We start from the raw sequence: 24,351 nt of genomic DNA, 5'->3' as shown, positions 1-24,351 counted from the left end.
CAGAAGGGGACAGAGTAAAAAATAAAAAAATATTAATTTTCCTCTTCTGGACCTTTTTTAATGCAAAGTAAAAATAAATATATAATTATATTTTTTATTTTTAAAACTTTGCATTAAAAAAGGTTCAGAAGGGGAAATAAAGTGGATTTTTTTAATTTTCCTGTTCTGGACCTTTTTTTATTATAAAAATAAAATTTACTTATTCAATTATTTACTTTGCTTTAAAAAAAAGTCCAGAACAGGAAAATTTCATTTTATTTTTTTCCCACTTTATTTCTCCTTCTGGACCTTTTTTAATGCAAAGTAAAAGTAATTTTATATACTGATTATATATATATATATATATATATATATATATATATAAAGAGAGAGATATAATAAATATATATATATAAATTTATATATATCTATATGTATATATATATATATATATATATAGATAGATAGAGAGAGAGATATAAAAATATATATATATATATATCTATATGTATATATATATATATATATATAGATAGATAGAGAGAGAGATATAAAAATATATATATATATATATATATATATTGTATATATATATATATATATATATATATATATATATATATGTATATGTATATATAATCTATATATATATTTATTATACCTCTCTCTCTCTATATATATATACAGTTAGGTCCAGAAATATTTGGACAGTGACACAAGTTTTGTTATTTTAGATGTTTACAAAAACATGTTCAGAAATACAATTCTATATATAATATGGGCTGAAAGTGCACACTCCCAGCTGCAATATGAGAGTTTTCACATCCAAATCGGAGAAAGGGTTTAGGAATCATAGCTCTGTAATGCATAGCCTCCTCTTTTTCAAGGGACCAAAAGTAATTGGACAAGGGACTCTAAGGGCTGCAATTAACTCTGAAGGCGTCTCCCTCGTTAACCTGTAATCAATGAAGTAGTTAAAAGGTCTGGGGTTGATTACAGGTGTGTGGTTTTGCATTTGGAAGCTGTTGCTGTGACCAGACAACATGCGGTCTAAGGAACTCTCAACTGAGGTGAAGCAGAACATCCTGAGGCTGAAAATAAAGAAAAAATCCATCAGAGAGATAGCAGACATGCTTGGAGTAGCAAAATCAACAGTCGGGTACATTCTGAGAAAAAAGGAATTGACTGGTGAGCTTGGGAACTCAAAAAGGCCTGGGCGTCCACGGATGACAACAGTGGTGGATGATCGCCGCATACTTTCTTTGGTGAAGAAGAACCCGTTCACAACATCAACTGAAGTCCAGAACACTCTCAGTGAAGTAGGTGTATCTGTCTCTAAGTCACCAGTAAAGAGAAGACTCCATGAAAGTAAATACAAAGGGTTCACATCTAGATGCAAACCATTCATCAATTCCAAAAATAGACAGGCCAGAGTTACATTTGCTGAAAAACACCTCATGAAGCCGGCTCAGTTCTGGAAAAGTATTCTATGGACAAATGAGACCAAGATCAACCTGTACCAGAATGATGGGAAGAAAAAAGACTGGAGAAGAAAGGGAATGGCACATGATCCAAGGCACACCACATCCTCTGTAAAACATGGTGGAGGCAACGTGATGGCATGGGCATGCATGGCTTTCAATGGCACTGGGTCACTTGTGTTTATTGATGACATAACAGCAGACAAGAGTAGCCGGATGAATTCTGAAGTGTACCTGGATATACTTTCAGCCCAGATTCAGCCAAATGCCGCAAAGTTGATCGGACGGCGCTTCATAGTACAGATGGACAATGACCCCAAGCATACAGCCAAAGCTACCCAGGAGTTCATGAGTGCAAAAAAGTGGAACATTCTGCAATGGCCAAGTCAATCACCAGATCTTAACCCAATTGAGCATGCATTTCACTTGCTCAAATCCAGACTTAAGACGGAAAGACCCACAAACAAGCAAGACCTGAAGGCTGCGGCTGTAAAGGCCTGGCAAAGCATTAAGAAGGAGGAAACCCAGCGTTTGGTGATGTCCATGGGTTCCAGACTTAAGGCAGTGATTGCCTCCAAAGGATTCGCAACAAAATATTGAAAATAAAAACATTTTGTTTGGGTTTGGTTTATTTGTCCAATTACTTTTGACCTCCTAAAATGTGGAGTGTTTGTAAAGAAATGTGACAATTCCTACAATTTCTATCAGATATTTTTGTTCAAACCTTCAAATTAAACGTTACAATCTGCACTTGAATTCTGTTGTAGAGGTTTCATTTCAAATCCAATGTGGTGGCATGCAGAGCCCAACTCGCCAAAATTGTGCCACTGTCCAAAGATTTCTGGACCTAACTGTATTATATATATATATATATATATATATTAGAGAGAGAGGTATAATAAATGATGATATATATATATATATATATATATATATATAAATATATATATATATATATATATATATATATATTATATCTCTCCCTATATTATATTTTATATATATATATATATATAATATAATATAGAGAGAGATATAATATATATATATATATATATATATATATATATATATATATATATATATATATATATATAATCTCAGTATATAAAATTACTTTTACTTTGCATTAAAAAAGGTCCAGAAGGTGAAGTTAAAAAAAAATAAATATATATTTTTAAAAAAGTTTCCTTTTGTGGACCTTTTTTTTTTTAAAAAAAAGGAAAATAAAAAGTAATAAAAAAAAAATACATAATATTAATGGCAACGATAAGGCAAAATAAAAATCCCCTCCCCTCAAAAATAAAATGATGAATTGGGGTCTAAATTTTTAATAAAATGTTTTTTGTTAAAATAGATTGTAAGTTTTTAGTGCTGGAAAAATGATTGATATTTTTTAAAATTAATTAATTAAAATTAGCCTCAAATGGATAAGGATTTTTATAATATATATATATATATATATATATATATATATATATATATAAAAAGACTGATGCGCCCGAAGTCATTAATTTGTACCGGAGGGTTTGTTTGTTTTTTTTAATTTGGAGCTTTTAGAGCAAAAACGTGGGAGTTTCTACTCAGTTTCCATTTAAAAACTCAAGGAAAAGACTCGGTGAGAACAGCGCTCTCAGCTTCCACCTCGAGTGGGTTTTCTAGTAAGAGTACAGGTTTTTTTTCCAATTTCGGAACCATTTGAAAATTATTTTTTTTTCTTTTTTTAATAAACAAAAATAATGGTCAGTAAATTAGGAAAATGAAAAAAAAAAATAAATAAATAAAAATATTAATGAAAAAAAATAAAAAATATTCTGCCATCCTGCTCTCTTTGTTAAAAATAAAAATTTTAACTGGATTTTCTTTTTTTTAATTTCTATATTTCTAGTGGGAATTTAAGGCACGAGCCAATAAACAGAAGACGGGAAGAAAAAGTGGCAGAAGGTGTGAGGGTTAAACTTTAGTCTATCCGATGACATCATCACAGGAGCGCGATGACGTCAGCACAGCCCCCTGCCCGGCAGAGGGGAGAGAACACGGCCGACGGTTACAGCGAGTGAAATTACCGCAGAATGGGATACATCAGCGCGGCCGTGACCGTGATTTCATACTGGGCGTAATCCAAGTTTTAATTTGCTTTTAGAGCGACTTCCTGCCAATCCCGGAGCGGACACTGACATGAATAATTGTAGGGGGTCTGTCCGCTGGGATCGGTCATCAATTATCATTAACCCCTGCATGGCAGTGCAACCCACAGAAAACATTGTTTTGTGACCTATGTACACTAAGTGTTATTGTGGGTGGAAGGAATAAATATTCTTTTTTTTAGGGGGGGGGGGAATTGAGGTGAAATTGTTCCCACATCCCCACACAAGATCACTAAACACAACAGGTTACGAGATCCGGCACAGGTGATCTGCTGTATGGTTCCTGGCTCCTCGTGGGCGTGGATCCGGCACAGGTGATCTGCTGTTTGGTTCCTGGCTCCTCGTGGGCGTGGATCCGGCACAGGTGATCTGTTTGGTTTTTGGCTCCTCGTGGGCGTGGATCCGGCACAGGTGATCTGCTGTTTGGTTCCTGGCTCCTCGTGGGCGTGGATCCGGCACAGGTGATCTGCTGTTTGGTTCCTGGCTCCTCGTGGGCGTGGATCCGGCATAGGTGATCTGCTGTTTGGTTCCTGGCTCCTCGTGGGCGTGGATCCGGCACAGGTGATTTGCTGTTTGGTTTTTGGCTCCTCGTGGGCGGGGCTTGGAAGAGACCAACTATCAAAACTACGAGATGATGGTTTAAGTTCCCCCTCTCAGCAGTAACTCCGCGTTTGCCCCTCTGTGTGAACCGTCCAGGGCGACCCCATGAATCCTGTGGGGGTGGCCGACCTGTGCGGGGGTCCTCTCTGCTCCAGGTTTCCATACAGAGTCCCTCCCTCTGGCATCATACAGTGTGGAGCCACAAAGCCCATTCTCTGGCCCCCTCCGCCAGGATTCTCATAGGTGATAACTGGAGGGTCTCTACCCTCTTGGTATTTCGGCTGTGTCCCCCACATGCCGGTGTGAGGAAGCGGAGGTGGACGGAAAAAGCTAAGTGACCCCTCCCTTCTTAGCGGTTGGGGGTTGTGTTGTTTTGCAGGTTGAGGGTCTCCAAAGCTTTCATGCCTTGCGATATTCGGGGGCTGTCCTGGACGATGTTTATGTGGCAGGTCTGGTTTTGAATCTGTGGGGTCTCTGTTACCCTGAAAATGACCCCCTGGATCTGCTTTTGGGGGAAGATTCACATAAATCGGTTCCTCCCTTCTCCCTTGTGGAAGTCGTGAAGTGATGGATTGACCTCTGCCTTCTGTGGTCCCCATATACGAGTACGGGACGCTTCCCCCCACAACGTACGGGCGCAAGTGTGCCGGAGGCGTCCGATCCCAGCGCTGGTAACTCAGAAGCTCGGGCTCCGATGGAGGGGGAGGTCGCCCGAACCAGCCAGGAGGGGGGCCAGAATGAGGGTGCGATGGTGGGGACGCCATATATTGCCAAGGTGCCTGGATTAATCCATACGAAGCATTGAGCGGTGCCATATGAGGAGGGTCTCCCAAAATCTCATAATACAGGCCCTCGGGTTCTCGCCAAGGAGGAGTGGCGCGGTGTGGAGGCATCCGAGGTCCTTCCTCTGGGAATCTGTATGGCGGAGGACGTGTGCGCAGAGGGAAAAGGCTTGGAGGAGCCGGAAGGCTGCCGGACCTCGTATGCAGGCGAGGAGCGCGGGATGGAGGGCCGGCAGCGGGGGCCATTTTTCGGAGATCTAGTGGAGTGCAACTTGGTGCCTGTGAAAGACGCAAAGAACAAAAGGTAAGAGAGTGCCGCCAAATACGGCTCATGGTGATCTCTACCACCGTACACCGCGCCCACCAGGAGTGCCATGTACTGCCCATAATGACCTGTGTGACTATATACAGTCCACGCCTTTATATACTGACACCAAGTGGGCTTTACAGTCACATACTGGTGTGTGATGGCCTGTGCCACCCTATACTGAATGACCTGTGCCACCCTATACTGGCCTGTGCCACCCTACACTGAATGGCCTGTGCCACCCTATACTGGTCTGTGATGGCCTGTGCCACCCTATACTGGTCTGTGATGGCCAGTGCCACCCTATACTGGTCTGTGATGGCCAGTGCCACCCTACACTGGTCTGCGATGGCCAGTGCCACCCTATACTGGTCTGTGATGGCCTGTGCCATCCTATACTGAATGACCTGTGCCACCCTACACTGGTCTGTGATGGCCTACACCACCCTACACTGGTCTGCGATTTCCTACACCACCCTACACTGGTCTGCGATGGCCTACACCACCCTACACTGGTCTGTGATGGCCAGTGCCACCCTATACTGGTCTGTGATGGCCTGTGCCATCCTATACTGAATGACCTGTGCCACCCTACACTGGTCTGTGATGGCCAGTGCCACCCTACACTGGTCTGTGATGGCCTACACCACCCTACACTGGTCTGTGATGGCCAGTGCCACCGTATACTGGATGACCTCTGTCACCCTATACTGGTCTGCAATGGCCTGCGCCACCCTACACTGGTCTACGATGGCCTGCGCCACCCTACACTGGTCTACGATAGCCTGCGCAACCCTACACTGGTCTGCGATGGCCTACACCACCTTACACTGGTCTGCGATGGCCCACGCCACCCTACACTGGTCTGCGATGGCCTACGCCACCCTACACTGGTCTGCGATGGCCTACGCCACCCTACACTGGTCTGTAATGACCTATGTCACCTTACACAGGACTGTGATGGCCAGTGCCACCCTACACTGGTCTGTGATGGCCTACACCACCCTACAATGGTCTGCGATGGCCTACACCACCCTACACTGGTCTGCGATGGCCTACGCCACCCTATACTGGATGACCTCTGTCACCCTATACTGGTCTGCGATGGCCTGCACCACCCTACACTGGTCTACGATGACCTGCGCCACCCTACACTGGTCTGCGATGGCCTACACCACCCTACACTGGTCTGCGATGGCCTACACCACCCTACACTGGTCTGCGATGGCCTACACCACCCTACACTGGTCTGCGATGGCCTGCGCCACCCTACACTGGTCTACGATGACCTGCGCCACTCTACACTGGTCTGCGATGGCCTACGCCACCCTACACTGGTCTGTGATGGCCTGCGCCACCCTACACTGGTCTACGATGACCTGCGCCACTCTACACTGGTCTGCGATGGCCTACGCCACCCTACACTGGTCTGTGATGGCCTGTGCCACCCTACACTGGTTTATGATGGCCTGCGCCACCCTACACTGGTCTGTGATGGCCTGTGCCACCCTACACTGGTTTGTGATGGCCTGTGCCACCCTACACTGGTTTGTCATGGCCGATGCCCCCCTATACTGGTCTGCAGTGTCTTTGGCCACCATTTACTGGTCTGCGATGGCCTGTACCCCCCTATACTGGTCTATGATGGCCTGTGCCTCCCTACACTGGTCTATGATGACCCGTGCCACCCTACACTGGTCTGTGATGGCCGGTGCCCCCCTATACTGGTCTATGATGGCCGGTGCCCCCCTACACTGGTCTGTGATGGCCGGTGCCTCCCTACACTGGTCTGTGATGGCCGGTGCCACCCTACACTGGTCTGTGATGGCCAGTGCCACCCTACACTGGTCTGTGATGGCCAGTGCCCCCCTATACTGGTCTATGATGGCCGGTGCCCCCCTACACTGGTCTGCGATGGCCTGTGCCACCCTATACTGGATGACCTGTGCCACCCTACACTGGTCTGTGATGGCCAGTGCCACCCTACACTGGTCTGCGATGGCCGGTACCCCCCTACACTGGTCTGCGATGGCCAGTGCCACCCTACACTGGTCTGTGATGGCCGGTGCCCCCCTACACTGGTCTGTGATGGCCAGTGCCACCCTACACTGGTCTGCGATGGCCGGTACCCCCCTACACTGGTCTGCGATGGCCAGTGCCACCCTACACTGGTCTGTGATGGCCGGTGCCCCCCTACACTGGTCTGTGATGGCCAGTGCCACCCTACACTGGTCTGTATTGGCCAGTGCCACCCTACACTGGTCTGTGATGGCCAGTGCCACCCTACACTGGTCTGCGATGGCCGGTACCCCCCTACACTGGTCTGCGATGGCCAGTGCCACCCTACACTGGTCTGTGATGGCCGGTGCCCCCCTACACTGGTCTGTGATGGCCAGTGCCACCCTACACTGGTCTGTGATGGCCAGTGCCACCCTACACTGGTCTGCGATGGCCGGTACCCCACTACACTGGTCTGTGATGGCCAGTGCCACCCTACACTGGTCTGTGATGGCCAGTGCCACCCTACACTGGTCTGTGATGGCCTGTGCCACCCTGTACTGGTCTATGATGGCCGGTACCCCCCTACACTGGTCTGCGATGGCCAGTGCCACCCTACACTGGTCTGCGATGGCCTGTGCCACCCTACACTGGTCTGCGATGGCCTGTGCCTCCCTACACTGGTCTGTGATGGCCAGTGCCACCCTACACTGGTCTGTGATGGCCAGTGCCACCCTATACTGGTCTGTGTTTGCCAGTGCCACCCTATACTGGTCTGTGATTGCCTGTGCCACCCTATACTGGTCTGTGATGGCCTGTGCCACCCTATACTGGTCTGTGATGGCCTGTGCCACCCTATACTGGTCTGTATTGGCCAGTGCCACCCTACACTGGTCTGTGATGGCCTGTGCCACCCTACACTGGTCTGTGATGGCCTGTGCCACCCTGTACTGGTCTGTGATGGTCTGTGCCACCCTGTACTGGTCTATGATGACCTGTGCCACCCTGTACTGGTCTGTGATGGTCTGTGCCACCCTGTACTGGTCTATGATGACCTGTGCCCCCCTACACTGGTCTGTGATGGCCTGTGCCACCCTGTACTGGTCTGTGATGGCCAGTGCCACCCTATACTGGTCTACGATGACCTGCACTACTTTTCTGTGAATGTATGCACCAATATAGCAGTTAGTGATATTTTGGATGCCCATTGTGCCCCTCACCATTGTACTGTGCATCTGGGGTCTCGGTGGCCGATGCTGGGTGACAATCTTCTCATTTGGACAGATAATGGAGGGCCGCAGCTCCGAGTACAGGGGACCCTCCTTCGGCGCCGAGCTCTCACTGCACTCCATGGACAGGGACCGTCTGAACACGGAGGTGGCGGGGTGCGGGGGCGCCGCCGGTCTCTGAGATGCCTTTGCAGGGACCGTCCCGGTGGAGATTGAAGACTGGAGGGCTCGCTGGGCGCTCTCCGCCAACTTCAAAGCCATAACCCGAGCAGGATCTTTGGGCGGCGGCGGAGGGGGGAGCTGCCTCATCACAGACATGGGTGGAGGGGGAGCGGATTGCTGTGGAGAGAGCGTCACTCCTGTGAGAAAGGGGTTAAAACATACGTGTTCAGTGATTGGCTGCAGCGGTCTCACGGATGGTAAAAGTGATGTGGGGATGATGGGGGACCACCGGTAGAATCAATGCTGACAACCACCGTATGATTGAAGGTGGTTGTCAGCATGAGCAGGCAGACATGGCTACTAACCTTTTGGGGGGTCTTCCTGGCTGGAAGCCCCCGTTACTATTGCCTTCACCTCCTTCAGACAGGACTCGCCAAGACGCAGCTGACATGATTGGAGGAGAAGGTTCAGCATCTGAGGTGGAGGAGACAAGCTCCGGGGGCCCTGGATCCCCTTGTCCGTGACCAGGCGCTCCGGGGGGCTGTGTGACGGGGACGGGGAGCAGCCCCCGGTGGGCGACAGGCTCAGGCGGCGCGGTAGGGAATGGCCTTGGCTGGTCACTTCTGCTCGGATTATCATAGGAGACTTCACTTCTTCATGGTCAGAAAAGGACAGACGGAAAGATAGAGGGTCAAAGCCAAGACCGTCCATCTCCGGGAGCGGGGGCGACAGGTCCAGGTCCTCCTCGATCCACGCCGACTGCGGACGCCCCCCCGCTGCCGGAGGAGGAGGAGGGGACGGCACCCCGGGGGGCGAAGGGGACGACTGGGCCAGGCTTTCTGCTGAGCGGCAATGAGGCAGCCGCGTGGTGAGGCCGTCACTTGTTGACCGCGGGCGACGGAGGCGCGAGGTCCGGTGAAATCCTGGAATGGAACGAGAGTCGTTGTCACATTCACTAATTTATAAATTCGAGGATCCTAAGACGCCATCAACATCCCGCAACCCCTCGAATTTACCGCCAATCATCACACATGTAAATTAGACATGTGAGGAGCTCCCCCTGCTGGACACCCTGGGCATTACTCCCTGTCCGTGAAAGCAGAGGCGTGCGCTGCGCAACCACCCGAAATATAGAGAAGGACCCAACCCCCCCAATAAGGTGATCGGTATCCACTCCGGAACGCGTGAAGGTGTAAGATTTACCGGTGCCGCTGGTGTGAGAACACAACGACTCCTCGCTCTTAGCGGAACGCAGCGTCACCGTCTCCAATACTGCAAGGAGCGACAAGAGGGAAAAGGAAACAGTCAGCAAGATACACAATAATAAAAAGAGAGAAAAGTAAGGAAACAGTCAGCAAGAAACACAATAATAAAGAGAGAAAAGTAAGGAAACAGTCAGCAAGAAAGACAATAATAAAAGAGAGAAAAGTAAGGAAACAGTCAGCAAGAAAGACAATAATAAAAGAGAGAAAAGTAAGGAAACAGTCAGCAAGAAAGAATAGTAAAAGTAAGGAAACAGTCAGCAAGAAAGAATAGTAAAAGTGAGAAAAGTAAGGAAACAGTCAGCAAGAAAGACAATAATAAAAAGAGAGAAAAGTAAGGAAACAGTCAGCAAGAAAGACAATAATAAAAAGAGAGAAATGTAAGGAAACAGTCAGCAGGAAAAACAATAATAAGAGAGAGAAAAGGAAACAGTCAGCAAGAAACACAATAATAAGAGAGAAAAGGAAACAGTCAGCAAGAAACAATAATAAGAGAGAGAAAAGGAAACAGTCAGCAAGAAAAACAATAATAAGAGAGAGAAAAGTAAGGAAACAGTCAGCAAGAAACACAATAATAAGAGAGAGAAAAGTAAGGAAACAGTCAGCAAGAAACAATAATAAGAGAGAGAAAAGGAAACAGTCAGCAAGAAACTATAATAAGAGAGAGAAAAGGAAACAGTCAGCAAGAAAAACAATAATAAGAGAGAGAAAAGGAAACAGTCAGCAAGAAAAACAATAATAAGAGAGAGAAAAGGAAACAGTCAGCAAGAAACACAACAATAAAAGAGAGAAAAGTAAGGAAACAGTCAGCAAGAAACATAATAGTAAAAGAAGGAAAAGTAAGGAAACAGTCAGCAAGAAACATAATAATAAAAGAAGGAAAAGTAAGGAAACAGTCAGCAGGAAACACAATAATAAGAGAGAATAAGGGAAACAGTCAGCAAGAAACACAATAATAAGAGAGAATAAGGGAAACAGTCAGCAAGAAACACAATAGTAAAAGAGAGAAGGTTACAGATCACCTCTCTGGTGAGCCGCTGGCTCCCGGAGACCCCCAGATCGAGACTTCTTCTGTTGTGATGAATTTTTGCCTATAGCGAAGAACGTTCTCCAACTGCTGCCACCGCCAGATTTCTTCCTGCTACGCGGACCTTTCCTGTAATAGGGGCAGTATTGTAGTAGTTATATTCTTGTACATGGGGAGCAGTATTATAGTAGTTATATTCCTGTATATAGGAGCAGTATTATAGTAGTTATATTCTTGTACATAGGGGCAGTATTATAGCAGTTATATTCTTGTACATAGGGGCAGTATTATAGTAGTTATATTCTTGTACATAGGAGCAGTATTATAGTAGTTATATTCCTGTATATAGGGGCAGTATTATAGTAGTTATATTCTTGTACATAGGGGCAGTATTATAGTAGTTATATTCTTGTACATAGGAGCAGTATTATAGTAGTTATATTCTTGTATATAGGGGCAGTATTATAGTAGTTATATTCTTGTATATAGGGGCAGTATTATAGTAGTTATATTCTTGTATATAGGGGCAGTATTATAGTAGTTATATTCTTGTATATAGGGGCAGTATTATAGTAGTTATATTCTTGTACATAGGAGCAGTATTATAGTAGTTATATTCTTGTATATAGGGGCAGTATTATAGTAGTTATATTCTTGTACATAGGAGCAGTATTATAGTAGTTATATTCCTGTATATAGGGGCAGTATTATAGTAGTTATATTCCTGTATATAGGGGCAGTATTATAGCAGTTATATTCTTGTATATAGGGGCAGTATTATAGTAGTTATATTCCTGTACATAGGGGCAGTATTATAGTAGTTATATTCTTGTATATAGGGGCAGTATTATAGTAGTTATATTCTTGTATATAGGAGCAGTATTATAGTAGTTATATTCTTGTACATAGGGAGCAGTATTATAGTAGTTATATTCTTGTATATAGGAGCAGTATTATAGTAGTTATATTCTTGTACATAGGAGCAGTATTATAGTAGTTCTATTCTTGTATATAGGGGCAGTATTATAGTAGTTATATTCTTGTACATAGGGGCAGTATTATAGTAGTTATATTCTTGTACATAGGGGGCAGTATTATAGTAGTTATATTCTTGTACATAGGGGCAGTATTATAGTAGTTATATTCTTGTACATAGGGGCAGTATTATAGTAGTTATATTCTTGTACATAGGGGCAGTATTATAGTAGTTATATTCTTGTACATAGGGGGCAGTATTATAGTAGTTATATTCTTGTATATAGGGGCAGTATTATAGTAGTTATATTCTTGTACATAGGGGCATTATTATAGTAGTTATATTCTTGTACATAGGGGACAGTATTATAGTAGTTATATTCTTGTATATAGGGGCAGTATTATAGTAGTTATATTCTTGTATATAGGGGCAGTATTATAGTAGTTATATTCTTGTATATAGGGGGCAGTATTATAGTAGTTATATTCTTGTACATAGGGAGCAGTATTATAGTAGTTATATTCTTGTATATAGGGGCAGTATTATAGTAGATATATTCTTGTATATAGGGGCAGTATTATAGTAGTTATATTCTTGTATATAGGGGGCAGTATTATAGTAGTTATATTCTTGTACATAGGGAGCAGTATTATAGTAGTTATATTCTTGTATATAGGGGCAGTATTATAGTAGTTATATTCTTGTACATAGGGGCAGTATTATAGTAGTTATATTCTTGTACATAGGGGCAGTATTATAGTAGTTATATTCTTGTACATAGGGGGCAGTATTATAGTAGTTATATTCTTGTACATAGGGAGCAGTATTATAGTAGTTATATTCTTGTACATAGGGGCAGTATTATAGTAGTTACAGTGCCTACAAGTAGTATTCAACCCCCTGCAGATTTAGCAGGTTACACATTCGGAATAACTTGGCATTGTGACATTTGGACTGTAGATCAGCCTGGAAGTGTGAAATGCAGCAAAAAAGAATGTTATTTCTTTTTTATTTATTTTTTTAAATTGTGAAAAGTTTATTCAGAGGTCATTTATTATTCAACCCCTCAATCCACCAGAATTCTGTTTGGTTCCCCTAAAGTATTAAGAAGTATTTCAGGCACAAAGAACAATGAGCTTCACATGTTTGGATTAATTATCTCTTTTTCCAGCCTTTTCTGACTAATTAAGACCCTCCCCAAACTTGTGAACAGCACTCATACATGGTCAACATGGGAAAGACAAAGGAGCATTCCAAGGCCATCAGAGACAAGATCGTGGAGGGTCACAAGGCTGGCAAGGGGTACAAAACCCTTTCCAAGGAGTTGGGCCTACCTGTCTCCACTGTTATGGCTTATGGAACTACTGTTAGCCTTCCACGGCCTGGACAGCCTTTGAAAGTTTCCACCCGTGCTGAGGACAGGCTTGTCCGAAGAGTCAAGGCTAACCCAAGGACAACAAGGAAGGAGCTCCGGGAAGATCTCATGGCAGTGGGGACATTGGTTTCAGTCAATACCATAAGTAACGTACTCCACCGCAATGGTCTCCGTTCCAGACGAGCCCGTAAGGTACCTTTACTTTCAAAGCGTCATGTCAAGGCTCGTCTACAGTTTGCTCATGATCACTTGGAGGACTCTGAGACAGACTGGTTCAAGGTTCTCTGATCTGATGAGACCAAGATCGAGATCTTTGGTGCCAACCACACACGTGACGTTTGCAGACTGGATGGCACTGCATACGACCCCAAGAATACCATCCCTACAGTCAAGCATGGTGGTGGCAGCATCATGCTGTGGGGCTGTTTCTCAGCCAAGGGGCCTGGCCATCTGGTCCGCATCCATGGGAAGATGGATAGCACGGCCTACCTGGAGATTTTGGCCAAGAACCTCCGCTCCTCCATCAAGGATCTTAAGATGGGTCGTCATTTCATCTTCCAACAAGACAACGACCCAAAGCACACAGCCAAGAAAACCAAGGCCTGGTTCAAGAGGGAAAAAATCAAGGTGTTGCAGTGGCCTAGTCAGTCTCCTGACCTTTAAGGAATAACGTTTGGAACACCATTCTAAGTCTGAACTGGGTGCAAAAACCTAAAAAACATCACTATGGGGAGAGAAGGTATGCACATCAGTGACTATGTAAGGGGAATACATGGAATAGCAGAAACTGCTGTGTGAATACTGACTTGAAAAATCCAATAGCTATATGTAAAGTCTGCTTTACACGTTGCAATTAGTTGTACAATCGCATTTGCGATGTGACACGCCCCGGTTGCATACGGGATCTTATGAGATTGCACGTAGGTCGTTCATTTGCTGTCACACGTGCGTTAGTAGTCTATGTTAAATTGATCAATTTTGTGTGCAATCCTTTAGATCATGTGTTCTGTGACGTATGCATTGGGCACCTTTTTTTTTTTTTTTTTTTTTATTTATTGACTTGCCAAGCGTGTGTAATGTGTAGGGATGCGTTTTTACTATGTCATCTGCCATTCAGCTCTGCTACATGGCCGCTGACAGCAGACACAGACAGCCATGTAGCAGAGCTGAATGGCCGCTGACAGCAGACACAGACAGCCATGTAGCAGAGCTGAATGGCCGCTGACATCAGACACAGACAGCCATGTAGCAGAGCTGAATGGCCACTGACATCAGACACAGACAGCCATGTAGCAGAGCTGAATGGCCGCTGACAGCAGACACAGACAGCCATGTAGCAGAGCTGAATGGCCGCTGACAGCAGACACAGACAGCCATGTAGCAGAGCTGAATGGCCGCTGACAGCAGACACAGACAGCCATGTAGCAGAGCTGAATGGCCGCTGACATCAGACACAGACAGCCATGTAGCAGAGCTGAATGGCCGCTGACATCAGACACAGACAGCCATGTAGCAGAGCTGAATGGCAGATGACAGCAGACACAGACAGCCATGTAGCAGAGCTGAATGGCAGATGACAGCAGACACAGACAGCCGTGTAGCAGAGCTGAATGGCCGCTGACAGCAGACACAGACAGCCATGTAGCACAGCTGAATGGCAGATGACAGCAGACACAGAGCCATGTAGCAGAGCTGAATGGCCGCTGACAGCAGCCACAGACAGCCATGTAGCAGAGCTGAATGGCAGATAACAGCAGACACAGACAGCCATGTAGCAGAGCTGAATGGCAGATGACAGCAGACACAGACAGCCATGTAGCAGAGCTGAATGGCAGATGACAGCAGACACAGACAGCCATGTAGCAGAGCTGAATGGCAGATGACAGCAGACACAGACAGCCATGTAGCACAGCTGAATGGCAGATGACAGCAGACACAGACAGCCATGTAGCAGAGCTGAATGGCAGATGACAGCAGACACAGAGCCATGTAGCAGAGCTGAATGGCAGATGACAGCAGACACAGACAGCCATGTAGCAGAGCTGAATGGCAGATAACAGCAGACACAGACAGCCATGTAGCAGAGCTGAATGGCAGATGACAGCAGACACAGACAGCCATGTAGCACAGCTGAATGGCAGATGACAGCAGACACAGACAGCCATGTAGCAGAGCTGAATGGCAGATGACAGTAGACACAGACAGCCATGTAGCAGAGCTGAATGGCAGATGACAGCAGCCACAGACAGCCATGTAGCAGAGCTGAATGGCAGATAACAGCAGACACAGACAGCCATGTAGCAGAGCTGAATGGCAGATAACAGCAGACACAGACAGCCATGTAGCAGAGCTGAATGGCAGATGACAGCAGACACAGACAGCCATGTAGCAGAGCTGAATGGCAGATGACAGCAGACACAGACAGCCATGTAGCAGAGCTGAATAGCAGATGACATCAGACACAGACAGCCATGTAGCAGAGCTGAATGGCCGCTGACAGCAGCCACAGACAGCCATGTAGCAGAGCTGAATGGCAGATGACAGTAGACACAGACAGCCATGTAGCAGAGCTGAATGGCAGATGACAGTAGACACAGACAGCCATGTAGCAGAGCTGAATGGCAGATGACAGTAGACACAGACAGCCATGTAGCAGAGCTGAATGGCAGATGACAGTAGACACAGACAGCCATGTAGCAGAGCTGAATGGCAGATGACAGCAGCCACAGACAGCCATGTAGCAGAGCTGAATGGCAGATAACAGCAGACACAGACAGCCATGTAGCAGAGCTGAATGGCAGATGACAGCAGACACAGACAGCCATGTAGCAGAGCTGAATGGCAGATAACAGCAGACACAGACAGCCATGTAGCAGAGCTGAATGGCAGATGACAGCAGACACAGACAGCCATGTAGCAGAGCTGAATGGCAGATGACAGTAGACACAGACAGCCATGTAGCAGAGCTGAATGGCAGATGACAGCAGACACAGACAGCCAGTAGCAGAGCTGAATGGCAGATGACAGCAGACACAGACAGCCATGTAGCAGAGCTGAATGGCAGATGACAGCAGACACAGACAGAGCCGCACTGTCAGAATGAACTCGGGTGAACTTCACCCGACTTCACGGTCATGCTGCGGCTCTGTCTGTGTCGCGCCCTGATTAGCGGTCACCTGTGAAGGACTCACCGGTGACCGCTAAACTTCTGAGTAACTGAATTGAGCAGCCCTCTCTCATATACTCACCGATCCCCGATCTCCGGCGCGGCACTGCATTCACACTGCTCCGGCGGCTTTTACTATTTTGAAAAAGCCGGCCGCTCATTAAACAATCTCGTATTCCCTGCTTTCCCCGCCCACAGGCGTCTATGATTGGTTGCAGAGAGACACGCCCCCACGCTGAGTGACAGGTGTCACACTGCACCCAATCACAGCAGCCGGTGGGCGTGTCTATACTGTGCAGTGAAATAAATAATTAAATAATTAAAAAAAACGGCGTGCGGTCCCCCCCAATTTTAAAACCAGCCAGATAAAGCCATACGGCTGAAGGCTGGTATTCTCAGGATGGGGAGCTCCACGTTATGGGGAGCCCCCCAGCCTAACAATATCAGCCAACAGCCGCCCAGAATTGCCTCATACATTATATGTGACAGTTCTGGGACTGTACCCGGCTCTTCCCGATTTGCCCTGGTGCGTTGGCAAATCGGGGTAATAAGGAGTTAATGGCAGCCCATAGCTGCCAATAAGTCCTAGATTAATCATGTCAGGCGTCTCCCCGAGATTCCTTCCATGATTAATCTGTAAATTACAGTAAATAAACACACACACACGAAAAATCCTTTATTAGAAATAAAAAACACAAACATATACCCTGGTTCAACAATTTAATCAGCCCAAAAAAAGCCCTCCATGTCCGGCGTAATCCAGGATGCACCAGCGTCGCTTCCAGCTCTGTTGCATGGAGGTGACTGGAGCTGCAGAATACACCGCCGCTCCTGTCAGCTCCACACAGCAACTGAAGACAGCCGCGCGATCAGCTGAGCTGTCGCTGAGGTTACCCGCTGTCACTGGATCCAGCGGTGGATGCAGCGGTGGCCGCGGGTAACCTCAGTGACAGCTCAGCTGATCGCGCTACTCACACGCCGCTCCTATCACCTCCACGCAGCTAATGAAGGCAATAGCGCGATCAGCTGAGCTGTAACTGAGGTTACCCGCGTCCACCGCTGGATCCAGTGACAGCGGGTAACCCTCAGTGACAGCTCAGCTGATCGCGCGGCTGTCTTCAGTTGCGGTGTGGAGGTGACAGGAGCGGCGGTGTCTTCTGCAGCTCCGGTCACCTCCATGCAGCAGCGCTGGAAGTGACGCTGGACCATCCTGGATTACGCCAGACATGGAGGGCTTTTTGGGGCTGATTAAAGTGGTTAACCAGGGTATATGTTTGTGTTTTTATTTCTAATAAAGGATTTTTCAGTTGTGTGTGATTATTTACTGTAATTTACAGATTAATCATGGAGGGTGTCTCATAGACGCCCTGACATGATTAATCTAGGACTTATTGGCAGCTATGGGCTGCCATTAACTCCTTATTACCCCGATTTGCCAACGCACCAGGGCAAATCGGGAAGAGCCAGGGTACAGTCCCAGAACTGTCACATATAATGTATGCGGCAATTCTGGGCGGCTGTTGGCTGATATTGTTAGGCTGGGGGGCTCCCCATAACGTGGAGCTCCCCATCCTGAGAATACCAGCCTTCAGCCGTATGGCTTTATCTGGCTGGTTTTAAATTGGGGGGGGACCGCACGCCGTTTTTTTTAATTATTTAATTATTTATTTCACTGCACAGTATAGACACGCCCACCGGCTGCTGTGATTGGGGTGCAGTGTGACACCTGTCACTCAGCGTGGGGGCGTGTCTCACTGTAACCAATCATAGGCGCCGGTGGGCGGGGGAAAGCAGGGAATACGAGATTGTTTAATGGGCGGCCGGCTTTTTCAAAACAGTAAAAGCCGCCGGAGCAGTGTGAATGCCGTGCAGCGCCGGGGATCGGTGAGTATGAGAGAGGGGGATAGACTGACATGGACAGAGAGTGAGGGACAGAGATAGTGACCGACTGACAGAGATTAGTGAATGACATTGTGAGGCGCTTCAGAACGCAGCTTTTCAGCTGCGCTCTGAAGCGGACCTTTTTTAAGCTGCGGTGCAGAGCGCACACCTGCGCACATAGCATCAGACACCGAAATCGTATGAGGGATGTCACACGTTACAATTGACTAGGTTCGTGCAACAAAACGCTCAATTCTAGAGAATGATACGATGTGTTTGCGATCAACGGTTTTGCGTTCAATCCTGATCGCACGTAGATGTAACACGCAGATACCTCACAAACGATGCCGGATGTGCGTCACTTACAACTGGACCCCAACGACGGATTGTGAGATATATTGAAGCGTGTGTAGCGGGCTTAAGAGTGAAAATGTGAAAAATGGAATCTGCATTACTGCCATGAACATATGAATCAAGAGAAATTTAGCTACTGAATTGATCAATGTAATAGAGCCCCAACACTGCGCCAAAGTATTTCTCTACGTTGGGGTCCCTAGCTTGTGTGTGTCCTCTCATGCAGTTAAAAAACTTACCGTGTATGGGAAGCTGAGACCCAGGCTATATATGCGTATGATATGGATTGGCAATAGGTGTGGTTGGGGAGGGTTCACAAACGAAAAACTACTAACAAATAGGAATAACGTTTGGAACACCATTCTAAGTCAGGTCTCCTGACCTTAACCCAATTGAAAACTTGTGGAAGGAGCTCAAGATTAAAGTCCACATGAGACACCCAAAGAACCTAGATAACTTGGAGAAGATCTGCATGGAGGAGTGGGCCAAGATAACTCCAGAGACCTGTGCCGGCCTGATCAGGTCTTATAAAAGACGATTATTAGCTGTAATTGCAAACAACGGTTATTCCACAAAATATTAAACCTAGGGGTTGAATAATAATTGACCCACACTTTTATGTTGAAAATTTATTAAAATTTAACTGAGCAACAAAACTTGTTGGTTTGTAAGATTTATGCATCTGTTAATAAATCCTGCTCTTGTTTGAAGTTTGCATCTTATCAAACCTGCTAAATCTGCAGGGGGTGGAATACTACTTGTAGGCACTGTATATTCTTGTACATAGGGGCAGTAGTATAGTAGTTATATTCTTGTACATAGGGGGCAGTATTATAGTAGTTATATTCTTGTATATAGGGGCAGTATTATAGTAGTTATATTCTTGTATATAGGGGCAGTATTATAGTAGTTATATTCTTGTATATAGGGGCAGTATTATAGTAGTTATATTCTTGTACATAGGGGGCAGTATTATAGTAGTTATATTCTTGTACATAGGGGGCAGTATTATAGTAGTTATATTCTTGTATATAGGGGCAGTATTATAGTAGTTATATTCTTGTACATAGGGGGCAGTATTATAGTAGTTATATTCTTGTACATAGGAGCAGTATTATAGTAGTTATATTCTTGTACATAGGGGCAGTATTATAGTAGTTATATTCTTGTACATAGGGGGCAGTATTATAGTAGTTATATTCTTGTACATAGGGGCAGTATTATAGTAGTTATATTCTTGTACATAGGGGGCAGTATTATAGTAGTTATATTCTTGTATATAGGGGCAGTATTATAGTAGTTATATTCTTGTACATAGGGGGCAGTATTATAGTAGTTATATTCTTGTATATAGGAGCAGTATTATAGTAGTTATATTCTTGTACATAGGGGCAGTATTATAGTAGTTATATTCTTGTACATAGGGGGCAGTATTATAGTAGTTATATTCTTGTACATAGGGGCAGTATTATAGTAGTTATATTCTTGTACATAGGGAGCAGTATTATAGTAGTTATATTCTTGTATATAGGGGCAGTATTATAGTAGTTATATTCTTGTATATAGGAGCAGTATTATAGTAGTTATATTCTTGTACATAGGGGCAGTATTATAGTAGTTATATTCTTGTACATAGGGGCAGTATTATAGTAGTTATATTCTTGTACATAGGAGCAGTATTATAGTAGTTATATTCTTGTACATAGGAGCAGTATTATAGTAGTTATATTCTTGTACATAGGAGCAGTATTATAGTAGTTATATTCTTGTACATAGGGGCAGTATTATAGTAGTTATATTCTTGTACATAGGAGCAGTATTATAGTAGTTATATTCTTGTACATAGGAGCAGTATTATAGTAGTTATATTCTTGTACATAGGGGCAGTATTATAGTAGTTATATTCTTGTACATAGGGGCAGTATTATAGTAGTTATATTCTTGTATATAGGGGCAGTATTATAGTAGTTATATTCTTGTACATAGGAGCAGTATTATAGTAGTTATATTCTTGTACATAGGGGCAGTATTATAGTAGTTATATTCTTGTACATAGGGGGCGATATTATAGCAGTTATATTCTTGTACATAGGGGGCAGTATTATAGTAGTTATATTTTGTATATGGGGCAGTATTATAGTACTTATATTCTTGTACATAGGGGGCAGTATTATAGTAGTTATATTCTTGTACATAGGGGGCAGTATTATAGTAGTTATATTCTTGTACATAGGAGCAGTATTATAGTAGTTATATTCTTGTATATAGGGGCAGTATTATAGTAGTTATATTCTTGTACATAGGACCAGTATTATAGTAGTTATATTCTTGTATATAGGAGCAGTATTATAGTAGTTATATTCTTGTATATAGGGGGCAGTATTATAGTAGTTATATTCTTGTACATAGGACCAGTATTATAGTAGTTATATTCTTGTATATAGGGGCAGTATTATAGTAGTTATATTCTTGTACATAGGACCAGTATTATAGTAGTTATATTCTTGTATATAGGAGCAGTATTATAGTAGTTATATTCTTGTATATAGGGGCAGTATTATAGTAGTTATATTCTTGTACATAGGACCAGTATTATAGTAGTTATATTCTTGAATATAGAGGCAGTATTATAGTACTTATATTCTTGTACATAGGGGGCAGTATTATAGTAGTTATATTCTTGTACATAGGGGGCAGTATTATAGTAGTTATATTCTTGTACATAGGAGCAGTATTATAGTAGTTATATTCTTGTATATAGGGGCAGTATTATAGTAGTTATATTCTTGTACATAGGGGCAGTATTATAGTAGTTATATTCTTGTATATAGGAGCAGTATTATAGTAGTTATATTCTTGTACATAGGAGCAGTATTATAGTAGTTATATTCTTGTACATAGGGGCAGTATTATAGTAGTTATATTCTTGTACATAGGGGGCGATATTATAGCAGTTATATTCTTGTACATAGGGGGCAGTATTATAGTAGTTATATTTTGTATATAGGGGCAGTATTATAGTACTTATATTCTTGTACATAGGGGCAGTATTATAGTAGTTATATTCTTGTATATAGGGGCAGTATTATAGTAGTTATATTGTTGTATATAGGGGAAGTATTATAGTAGTTATATTCTTGTACATAGGGGGCAGTATTATAGCAGTTATATTCTTGTACATAGGGGGCAGTATTATAGTACTTATATTCTTGTACATAGGGTCAGTATTATAGCAGTTATATTCTTGTATATAGGGGGCAGTATTATAGTAGTTATATTCTTGTACATAGGGGGCAGTATTATAGCAGTTATATTCTTGTACATAGGGGGCAGTATTATAGTAGTTATATTCTTGTACATAGGGTCAGTATTATAGCAGTTATATTCTTGTATATAGGGGGCAGTATTATAGTAGTTATATTCTTGTATATAGGGGCAGTATTATAGTAGTTATATTCTTGTATATAGGGGCAGTATTATAGTAGTTATATTCTTGTACATAGGGGCAGTATTATAGTAATTATATTCTTGTACATAGGGGCAGTATTATAGTAGTTATATTCTTGTACATAGGGGGCAGTATTATAGTAGTTATATTCTTGTATATAGGGGGCAGTATTATAGTAGTTATATTCTTGTACATAGGAGCAGTATTATAGTAGTTATATTCTTGTATATAGGGTAGTATTATAGTAGTTATATTCTTGTATATAGGAGCAGTATTATAGTAGTTATATTCTTGTACATAGGGGCAGTATTATAGCAGTTATATTCTTGTACATAGAGGCAGTATTATAGTAGTTATATTCTTGTACATAGGGGCAGTATTATAGTAGTTATATTCTTGTACATAGGGGGCAGTATTATAGCAGTTATATTCTTGTACATAGGGGGCAGTATTATAGCAGTTATATTCTTGTACATAGAGGCAGTATTATAGTAGTTATATTCTTGTACATAGGGGCAGTATTATAGTAGTTATATTCTTGTACATAGGGGCAGTATTATAGTAGTTATATTCTTGTACATAGGGGAAGTATTATAGTAGTTATATTCTTGTACATAGGGGCAGTATTTATAGCAGTTATATTCTTGTACATAGGGGCAGTATTATAGTTAGTTATATTCTTGTACATAGGGGCAGTATATAGTAGTTATATTCTTGTATATAGGGGCAGTATTATAGTAGTTATATTCTTGTATATAGGGGGCAGTATTATAGTAGTTATATTCTTGTATATAGGGGTCAGTAATATAGTAGTTATATTCTTGTATATAGGGGCAGTATTATAGTAGTTATATTCTTGTACATAGGAGCAGTATTATAGTAGTTATATTCTTGTATAGGGGCAGTATTATAGTAGTTATATTCTTGTATATAGGAGCAGTATTATAGTAGTTATATTCTTGTACATAGGGGGCAGTATTATAGCAGTTATATTCTTGTATATAGGGGGCAGTATTATAGTAGTTATATACCTTTTCAGCCTATGTATTACCTTTCGTCGCTCTCTATCGCCCTCTCCTGCTTGTTGGGGGAGGTTTTTTCTGCTCCAGTTTCTCCGCTGCCTCCCTTTGACTCTGGCTCCGTGCCTGCGCCTCCTGCAGACTTACAAGGCGACCTGATGGACAACCCCCCATCAGAGAGCGGGGTCTTATCGGTCCACACCGACCTGTAAGGACAAGAGAGATTTATAGAGTCTAACATTTTGGCGGTGCAGAATGGAAATCTCCAGACAATCGTCTGAAAAAAAGACCAATAAAATATTGAAGCTTTTGCTTCCAAAGCTGTATCCCAAGATTTCAAGTAAAAAGCTCTAAAAGGGGTTCGGGGAGTCCCCAACTCCTTACAAGGATATTTTTGGATGGATTTCACCTTTAATTTATAACTTCGGGCAAATAATGTCTCTATAGAACCTCAGAATACAAAAAAAAAAAAAAAAAGGTTTTTTTTGTTTTTTTTTTATAGAAAACTTTCTTCAGGTCAATATTGACCACTTCTTGCCTTTATTTTGTTGCCATTGTTCCGGAGATTTGGTCCTTTTCATTCAGTGCTACTTTCTATGGTCTTTATAAAAAATTGTGGCTCACAGGATCCTCGGCGGGCGTGTCTTTAATCTAATTTGCATAATTGCAGTGAGCAACGCCCCTAGGACCAAAGACTAAAACTACTGTCTATATCTCAAGAACCATACGTCGGATTTAAGAAATACAAAAAAACCCAGAATACTCAGGAGGAGCAGGAATAAAATAGGAGCAAAAACTGATCACTTGACCAGATGAGGGTCCTCCTTAAAGGGATATTCCATTTGCATAGCTACAATGTAATACAATCTAGGACAGATCGTCATTACTTTTTCCTTTTTTTTCACTGTAGATTGGGGGTACGACATTCATTTGAGACACTTTTTTTTTCCTTATGGAGGTGTGGCCAATTTTTAAAAGGCGGGGCCTAAGTAGAGAAATCTCCTGGACACATTTCAATTTCTATAAAAGGCATTTTGCTAAATATTGGGAGGGAAAGGAACATGAAACAGTTACATATGCAGAAAATTGTACAAACAATTAAAAAAAACACAATAGATGTAATAAAATGGAAAAAAAAAGTTACAAGTGAGAAATTAA

At 43.5% G+C, this 24,351-nt stretch overlaps 1 protein-coding gene across 1 annotated transcript in view; it reads right to left on the bottom strand.

The window, feature by feature from the left end:
• Positions 1 to 2,786: 2,786 nt before the first annotated feature.
• The window catches only part of ARHGAP33 (Rho GTPase activating protein 33), a 31,410-nt gene continuing 9,845 nt past the window's right edge, over positions 2,787 to 24,351 (bottom strand). The window contains 7 exon segments of the mRNA XM_075328555.1: positions 2,787 to 5,268; positions 8,515 to 8,882; positions 9,051 to 9,608; positions 9,889 to 9,957; positions 10,970 to 11,103; positions 23,226 to 23,283; positions 23,286 to 23,399. Coding sequence (XP_075184670.1) covers positions 4,261 to 5,268; positions 8,515 to 8,882; positions 9,051 to 9,608; positions 9,889 to 9,957; positions 10,970 to 11,103; positions 23,226 to 23,283; positions 23,286 to 23,399 — 2,309 coding nt within the window. The 3' untranslated portion in view covers positions 2,787 to 4,260.

This window comes from Anomaloglossus baeobatrachus, chromosome 11, assembly GCF_048569485.1.
Source record: "Anomaloglossus baeobatrachus isolate aAnoBae1 chromosome 11, aAnoBae1.hap1, whole genome shotgun sequence".
Lineage (NCBI taxonomy): Eukaryota > Metazoa > Chordata > Amphibia > Anura > Aromobatidae > Anomaloglossus > Anomaloglossus baeobatrachus.
Note: the sequence above shows the minus strand (reverse complement) of the source record. Positions and strands in the feature narration are given on the sequence as shown.